The sequence below is a fragment of the Biomphalaria glabrata genome, chromosome 15 (genome assembly GCF_947242115.1).
Source record: "Biomphalaria glabrata chromosome 15, xgBioGlab47.1, whole genome shotgun sequence".
Classification (NCBI taxonomy): Eukaryota; Metazoa; Mollusca; class Gastropoda; family Planorbidae; genus Biomphalaria; species Biomphalaria glabrata.
In genome coordinates this window covers 4,999,929-5,008,942 of record NC_074725.1, presented here as the reverse complement: position 1 = coordinate 5,008,942, position 9,014 = coordinate 4,999,929, and the positions used below count along the sequence as shown (strand labels likewise).

Sequence of the window (9,014 nt, the reverse complement as noted above, 5' to 3'; positions counted from 1 at the left end):
GAGTAACACCTTTAGTAAAATCACTAAATTTAGAAAGCCTTCAGGACAGAAGGCTCAAAAGTAAAGTAGCAATTATACATAAAACACTGAACCATAATCTTCAAATACAAAAACAAAATTAATAAAATACTCAGAAAACACAAAGATAAAGACACATTCCTCATCCCATATGCTAGGACAAATTTGTACAAATACTCCTTCTTCCCTAGTGTTATTAGAGCATGGAATGGGTTGTCTGAGCTAGCCAGGAAAACCAGTGACTTGGCAGAATTTAATTCATTATTTAATATGCATGACTGAATGCATGACGCGTAGGACGTAATCATCTTCTTTTTTTAAGTAACGTCTGTATTATATAAGATAAGATAAGATGCATGTACAGTGTGTAGTTTATACCAAAAAAAACTCAAGAAAATAAGATAGATAAGAACATTTTTTATTTTATAGGAACTTAGGACCGAGGGAATGTTTGAAGCCCCTCACTTGATGCCCCATGCAGCCCGAATCACCCGCACATTGCTAGACACGCCTCTGAATTTAAGCTTACATGATCGAAAAAAAATCGAATGTTCACCATTGTGTTGGATGCCCAGATGCTAGAAGCATGTCGCAGAACACGCGCGTACAGAGACGCTTTGTTATGACTTGGTTAATATATTAGACAAATATAGCGATTTTACTTACCGTCTGATCTACAAGGATTTTTTTTTTTTTTTGTGAATGAGGGGTAAAAGGGAGGCGGAAAGATTATTTTTTAAAACCAGTTTGGACCATTCACGGCTTTCGATTGCGATTAAAGAGTAACATATCTACAGAGTATAGTCTCTAGAGAGTAACATATCTACAGAGTATAGTCTCTAACGTATCTACAGAGTATAGTCTCTAGAGAGTAACATATCTACAGAGTATAGTCTCTAGAGAGTAACATATCTACAGAGTATAGTCTCTAGAGAGTAACATATCTACAGAGTATAGTCTCTAGAGAGTAACATATCTACAGAGTATAGTCTCTAGAGAGTGACATATCTACAGAGTATAGTCTCTAGAGAGTGACATATCTACAGAGTATAGTCTCTAGAGAGTAACATATCTACAGAGTATAGTCTCTAGAGAGTGACATATCTACAGAGTGGAGTGCTTGGAGAGTACAGCGTTTTGAGAATAGACGAGAGTTTATTCTAGGAGATTTTAGTGTTGGAGGGTAGGTTGCTTTGTGAGTGTTTAATATCAATAGCTATTCTCGAGTGAAGGCTGGCGAAACAATAAAGTTATCATCATTAGGTAAAGAAGGAACTATTTTTTTTAATCTTAAGGTTTTTAATCAAAATTATACTTTTATAATGAAAGCATCATACGGTGCAGTCTATTACAGCTACCAAATAGAATTTTTACGTAGATAAAACTATCTATAATTTTGCAGTTGATTACAGTGACTGACATAAGTTCATCTCTTTGAGTCCTTGTGACTAGCCATCGGAGCACACAAATTGCACCTCTGAATGAAATGAACAATTTTAGTTTACGAATTCACACGATGATTGCAGTTTAAACTAAAAATAGATCAACGAATAATTTGCATCCATTTCTTTCATATTTTAATTTGCAAAATTTTTAAATAGGCAAAAAAAAAAAATTCATTAGTTGTAAATATCTGTCATCAAACAGTGAATTTTATTGACAACATCAATTCTAGTTTATTTTTCGTGATATACGCCATTCCTTACACTTAATATCTCAATAAATTCGTTATGCATTTGTTAGGACATTAGGCGTAGCTAGGATGGGGGTGGAGGGGGAATTTGAAAATGGGTGTTTTTTTATATTTAATATTACGCAAAATGCAGCCCCCCCCCCCAAAGAGTTTAAGCCCCCCCGGGCCCCCAAATGATGGCAAATTCCTAGCTACACCTCTGTAGGTATTCGGTCTGGAACTAAGCTTGGTTCGAAGCATAACTTCTCTCCTGGATGGATTTTACTTTGATAGTAATTTGACGATCTCTAATAAGTTTCTGAAGTTTAAAGCGTGTACACACATTGCGGCAAGAAGTTGCATCATCTCTAGAGAGGGTTAATTTTTCTATTCAAATTTAGATCTAGATAACACTAGTGTGTATTGAAGAAAAAAATTACCTTCGTAACTTTGTAAACAATAAAGTAACAAGATGTGCCATGCGCTTCAGAATAAAGTGCGTTGCTTTCAAAGATTTAAACAATGCTAGTAATTTTGATTCAATCTGGTCTACTGCTTACATTTAAATTAAGAAAGACTAGGTAGAAGAATTTAAAAAATCTAAATAAATAAATTTTTAGCTTCTATTTTAAATACAATAGCTAAAGTTTGCTTATAAATTACATGTTTGTTATTCTTGAATAGCTCAGGGAATAGGAATTTAATGCATACTTATCGCAGCACCTGCACATTAATAGCTGGGCCTCTTTTCTGACACCTGGGTAAGTAAGTTCCCCTTTCAGACCTTGTGGTCTATAGGGCAGATGATGTAAAGGTCATCTATTTCTGCGGCCAACGGTTAAAAAGGGTGTCACGTGCCCAACACAACGACCAACCGCCTTTACTTTTCCCCAACTATTCTCAGGTACCCATTAGAGCTGGGTGTCGTCGCCCAAAGATTCCGAAATTTAAAATCCGAGTCATCACCAGAATTCGAACCCGGCACCCCCGGTTCAGAAGCCAACCGCTCAGCCACCAGGCCTCATGGGAATAAGTGTTGTTTTTTTTTTCAGAGATTTTTTTTTTCGTTGTTGTTTTTTTCTAGAACTGACTTCAATGGCAACCACGTGATGCTTGTTCAAAAATATTTCTTTTTGTTTCAGTTGAACAGTGTTGAAACTTATTGAAAATGAGATTATTCTTCTGTCAAGGCGGAAAAACAATTTTGAGATTGTCGTCTGCCTTTATATTAGTTCTGATGCTGTGTTTTGTACTAGAGTTACGGAACTTGTCCACTGTTCATTCCAAGCTACTGCACGCCTATGACTTCATGGAGGACATCGGAGAAGCCAGAAACGTCACGGAGCGTCTTCGTAGCTCAAATTTCAATTCTACCCTTAACGTCACTGTCGTAAAAGTAGAAAGTACTAACAACGATGGCGTAAGCAGACAAATGGGCGAATGTGGGGAAAATAAAAGCGTCGATGTTAGTAGTACTAATATGATAGACTCGCGGAGGAATATCACATTGAGTCCTGTAGCTGTGGAGAAAGTCAAGTCGATTGCTTCAGATTTAAACGTATCAAAAAGTGAAATTATTTACCCCACAAATATCATTGGCGAGTATGTCTTTGTCAACAGTGACCTCTGCAGAGGGGTTGGGGTCATCGACTTTATCATCATTGTACACACTGCCCCAGACAACCTGGACAGACGTCAGCGAATTCGGCAGACGTTTGCTAATGAGTCTCTCTTTGTTCCCTTTCACGTCAGAGTTGCCTTCTTGCTGGGCAGACCCAGGAACAAGAGTTTGGAGAATATTCTGTTTGAAGAGCACCAGAAATACAATGATACTGTCATGGGCGACTTCCTGGACGACTATCACAACCTGACACTTAAGGGTGTTATGGGATATCGCTGGGTCAGTCAGTTCTGCATGAATTCTAGGTTTGTTCTAAAAATAGACGATGACGTCATGATCAACACGTTTAAACTCCTGTACTCCTTCTACAGTCACATGATCGGTAAAAACAAATCCATCTTCTGCAGCCACTGGAGAAAAAACTCTATGGGGATACTGCGCGAGGGTAAATGGAAAGTGGATTCTCGCATCTTTCCTGGGAAAACGACATTTCCATTTGATTATTGTAGCGGGTTCGTTGTTATTATAACAACAGACTTAGTAACTCCGATGTATGAAGCTGCGAAGGTGACCCCATTCTTCTGGATCGATGACCTGTACCTGTTCGGCATGTTGCCCTATGTGGTGGGCGGGGTCACCTTTCACAACTACCCTCTAAGTAGCAACCTAACTTTAAATGACGCAGAGGCGATGAAGTGTATTGGTCAGCAGGGGGTAAAATGTCCGATTCTGGCGTCCATCACACGTCCCGATATATTTAGGGAATATTGGAATCTTATAAAAGACACATACCAGGCAGGTCTATGGAATCTCTCTAGTAACTTCATAGTCTGAGAACTTACACACATTGGAAAGTTTGTCTTTTTTTTTTGTGTGTGGAAATTTTGTAATAAGTTTGCTGGATAATGTATGAGTGTGGCTGTTCAGGCGTATTACTATGTCTCCACTAAGTTCGTTAATTAACAATAGAATACAAGATATGTAAATGGCGATTGCAACGTCTTCGACTCCGAAGATTAAGGATAAGTGCAGTGCGTCACAAGATAACGCAAAACCCAGTTACGACTTGCATAGTCTCTGTCAGTCTGTCACATTTAGTGCAGACACTGCCGTCATCCACAATAGATCTACTTAAGTATTCTTTTTCGCCCTGTGTGCCTGTCTTCGGCACGGGCTTATCTTATCTTATCTTAGTATAAGTCGACTGGTCAGTAGTGCTTCTATCCACACCTGCCTCCAACATAAGATTGTTATTTGTAAAATAGTCTTGCCAGCAATATGGAGCGGAGGCACCTTTGATGGAAGCTTTTGAGAAGCCAAAGATGCTTTCTATTACGTATTCAGGTCACAGGGCCATACAAAAGTATGGTGAGAACCACTGCTTTATAAACATTGACTTTTGTTGGTAGGTGAAGAGACCTGTACCACTAAGACTCAAAAATATATGTACCGTTTCATTAGATATAGATCTATTGTTCCAAAAAAGGGTTGTATTCTGTGACTTCTGTACGTAGCTCAATGTTCTCAGTTGTTGTACTTAAATACTGTGACTGTGACCTATGGTATGGATGAGTCCATTTGACCTTTGTTATGGATGACCCCTCAATGTTATGTGAACATGACCTGTGTGTAGTTGGATGTGTAGGTCTAGTACTGGTCGTCCTCTGACTGTAAACTTAGGGTTAGGGTTTGGAAAAAATCCCCCCCCCCCCACTCCAAAGTTCTGGATCCGCCAGTGCTGTAATGGGTGGCCATGGTATTGGCTTATGTAGCATGTTGGTATCTATCCATTCTTAGTGAGTATCTTAACTGCCTATTGTGCACCCGGTGCACGGCATTTTATTAGCGCCCCCCCCCCCTTTTCAGATACATCACATATAGCAGTGGTTCTCAACCTTTTAAGTTCGGCGACCCCTTTTAACAATCCCACACTCTGCCGCGACCCCCCCCCCCCCCACACACACACATACAGCAATAGAAGAGTAGACAATAACAATCCATATTTTCGATGGTCTTAGGCGACCCCTGGCAAATTGTCCATCGACCCCCCCCCCCCCAAAGGGGTCGCGACCCACAAGTTGAGAACCCCCTGACATATAGGTTTATATATAGAGACTGTATCTAATAATAAGAATGCATTACAAATAAACGAAAGAATGTAGTAAATAACTATAAATAATCACTTCTTAACTTAGGGCAGATGATGTTGAGGTCATCTGTTTCTTTGCCAACGGTTAACCGAGCAGGGTGTCATGTGTCCAGCGCAACGACCAACCGACTTGACTTTCCCAGGTACCCATTAGATTTGGGTGGATTAAGGGGTGCCCTGAAAATTTAGAAATTTAAAATCCCAGTCTTCACCGAGATTCGAACCCAGGCTCCTAAGTTTGGAAGCCAAGCGCTTAAAACTATTCAGCCATCGCGCCTCACTATATAACTTAGTTTCTACAAAATACTATTATGTCTTTCGAGCTAATAAGAGACAGAGACGTTCCTTTGTGTTTCAGATTCACGTTTAACGGCTATGTCTAAACTGATTTTTACAAAGCTTATATCAACACACTCAGTCTGTCTGTGTGTCTGTCTGTCTAACCAAAAGCTTATACATGTTATTTCTCCCGACACCCAATCTCGGATCAAACTGAAATTTTGCACATTTTTTATACTTTACCTTACAACACAAGAATCAATAGAACAAAAATTAACCAGTTAGTTAATAACGATTGGTAATAAACTACTTTGTTTGAAATCTCAAACAAGGAAAAGAAATAGTACTTGACTGAAGTGGGGGTATAATCTGAATTAGTCCCCATTATTTTGGGCTGCCGTCTCAGGCTTAGTGAACACAACCATGAAATAGAAACAATAGATGACTATACAATCTACGTTAGAAGAAAAAAGCATAACAAAATGCTTCTTAAAAAAGCTTATACGAAGTGTAATTGTATCAATTAAGTTTGGATCTGTCATGTAATTTAAATTAAAATGGATCTAGACCAACATCAATGAATCTGTGCGATAAGAATTATTTTTGGCTTTCTCAATACGTTAAGATTCTATCACTTATGTGGGTATGATGCACCGTTTGTTTCCCCCTTTCATTTCTCTTTCCGCCCCCGAATCATTACGCTTTTGGATAACTTATAGTTTTTTTTTTTTTAAGATCTTGTCTATGGTATTTTAAAAGCTATAGCTAACTAATTACAATTAGACTATATAGTTTGTGCACTATTTATTATTCAGTGGTTGTATAACTTGAGAAATTGTAGTACCTGTACCGATGGATGCATGAAGAGTGTGATTAGACGGGGAGAGAATCTAGATCTACATCTAGTCTTCTCAAGAACGAAAAACCTGTTGATATTGTGGTACCTTGCTATGCATAGACTAATGATTTAGTGCATCACCAATAAGAAGCCTTGGAGGATGTTTAAGTGAGGTTATCGAATATTGCTTTGTAATTATTGTCAGTTATTATTATTGTGTTACATGAAACTTAAATTCAACTCTATTATTTTTTCATGTAAATAAACACTCCAATGTTATATACTTATAAATACCCCAGAGTGTCAGTTAAGTATTGTATTCGTTTGTTTCTGTCTGACAAAATGTAAAGGCTCAACAGCTGTCCATTTACTCAATGTTGCTCTGTCGCCCATATTCTAATAAATTCACAATTTTATATCGCGATCTATATCGCAGCTTTTCATGAAACCTAAAGTCTGTGAGCACCAGCTGGGAAAAGGCTGTGGAAGTCTTCTATGACCAATCTATATGGAGAAAGCTTGGCGCCATATGCGCCAAACGTCGCTGGAGGACCTCTGATGTTATATTTTAAAAAACACTAAATGCTATTGTCATATGACACGAACCCAGAGGCATGTTCTGGACACCCATGTAATAAGCGCCCAGTGGCATGTTCTGGACGGTATGCTAGGCGCCAAGTGACTTTCGTGATATGTGCCCAGCTGCAAGTGCCCAATTTTATATATAAAGGATGCCAACTGTTTTCGCCAGCCACGCTCTCTAGGGCAATGAATTCTGTTTTGGCGAGATATGAGACATGCTTGTTCAATAATGAAACAGTTTAATCATACTATGAAACTACCGTTTTGAACTGAAGAGTTTATAGTGATGCGCACCAGTTCATTCTCCGTTCATTTTTAGCGGCCCCCGTAAGGGGAAAAAGCCGCTATTAGGTTTGTGCAAAATGTCCGTCTGTCCGTCTGTCCGTCTGTCCGTCTGTCCGTCTGTCACACTCAGATCTCGAAAACTAGAAGAGATATGAAAAATATTATTTCATCATTAAATCCGGCTTGAAAAGTTTAGGTGCAACGGCTACTTTTGGTTTTCTAAAAGCAAACCGTTTAATTTATAAAATTAATTATGCAAGCGATCTTTTCATTAAAATACACCAATTCTAAAACAATTACGTAAATGTAAGGGAGGCAATGTTACAATATGCTAACAAAGATGGACAATTTTTGTGTATTTTCAGTATCACTAAGTCAAATATATTTTTAAAATTTACAGGAAATGTTTACAACAAATACAAATAATAGTTAAAGACGTTTTTTCTGGTCAACTAGCTGCTAAAATTAAAAGAAAACATTTCTGTTTGTTTATAAAGGCTAATAATGCACTTTGTATGTAAATATCACGCACATTTTTTTAAATGGACTTTTTATGCAGCGATTTTCGTGCAGTAGCGTAACGTCGCAACATGATCAGGTGCTAAACCAATTCCTTAAACTTTTTTTAAAAATCAGATTTTATTTATTTTTTGTTTAGTGCCCCCATCCGAATAAAAGAAGCTTATTTTTGTGCGTTTTGTCTGTTGGTCGGTCTGTCCGTCACGATTAGATTTAAAAAACTAGAACTCTAAAAGCTATTGAAAATCTGATTTACCCTTTAATGTTCCTCCCATAACATCTCAATAGTTTTAAGTATCTAAAATTGATTGTTCCGGATTTTTTTGTGCAAAACTAATCAACGCCAACAAATGTTTGTTTGCTCTTCTAACTTATATTACATTCAATTTCCATGCTTAAACGTTGCAAAAACACATTATCAATAATATGTTGTTCCGTTTTTTATGTAAATAGCATATTAATGCTAAATCATAATCTCTATACTGACTTATATTTCATTAAGTGTAAAAATGTTCCGGATATTGTATTATAAAACATGAATTATGCCTAATGATTGTTTGAAATCGCATAAGGCTTTTAAAAAAAGTAATTTACTAGAATTGATTAATGAAAATTACTTTTTAGACATTTAATTTTCTTGTAAAACATAACATAGAAGTTTTGTAATCTATAAAGAAAGTTCCGGATTTTGTTTCTTACAAATCGTCGCCAGAAATTTCCGAATTTATTTAAAAATCTACTAACGCCAAATAATTGTTTGAACTCCCTCTTCTAATTAATAAACAAATAATCTTCTCATTTACGAAATAATGTTTTTACGGATTTTTATGAAAAATATTTTAACTCACTACTCTCTTACAGTACATTTAACTTTCTACCTAAATTATTAAAAAATCTAATTATCGTTAATATTATGTTCCGATTTTTAAGGAAAACAGAATCCAAACACCAAAGTAAGGTATGAAAATCTCTCCACGTGGCTGTAGTACATCTAATTTTTATACGAGACCATCCAAAAAATTTAATTAACGGTATTACATTTATCTGAAAT

At 37.1% G+C, this 9,014-nt stretch overlaps 1 protein-coding gene across 2 annotated transcripts; it reads left to right on the top strand.

The window, feature by feature from the left end:
- Window positions 1–724: 724 nt before the first annotated feature.
- LOC106066702 (lactosylceramide 1,3-N-acetyl-beta-D-glucosaminyltransferase B-like) lies at window positions 725–7,238 on the top strand. Of its 2 annotated transcripts, none has more exons than XM_013225782.2 (2): window positions 725–1,201; window positions 2,833–7,238. In XM_013225782.2, exon 2 carries the CDS (start codon window positions 2,859–2,861, stop codon window positions 4,143–4,145), a length of 1,287 nt encoding a protein of 428 aa, XP_013081236.2. In that variant the 5' UTR covers window positions 725–1,201; window positions 2,833–2,858; the 3' UTR covers window positions 4,146–7,238. The 2 variants fall into 2 exon arrangements, with proteins under 2 accessions (XP_013081236.2, XP_055869290.1); XM_056013315.1 differs by having other exon boundaries at window positions 725–1,281.
- The last annotated feature ends 1,776 nt before the right edge of the window (window positions 7,239–9,014 follow it).

Bases quoted from the DNA above. Each gene is read 5' to 3' on its own strand.
- LOC106066702 (XM_013225782.2), top strand. From the start codon at position 2,859: ATGAGATTATTCTTCTGTCAAGGCGGAAAAACAATTTTGAGATTGTCG.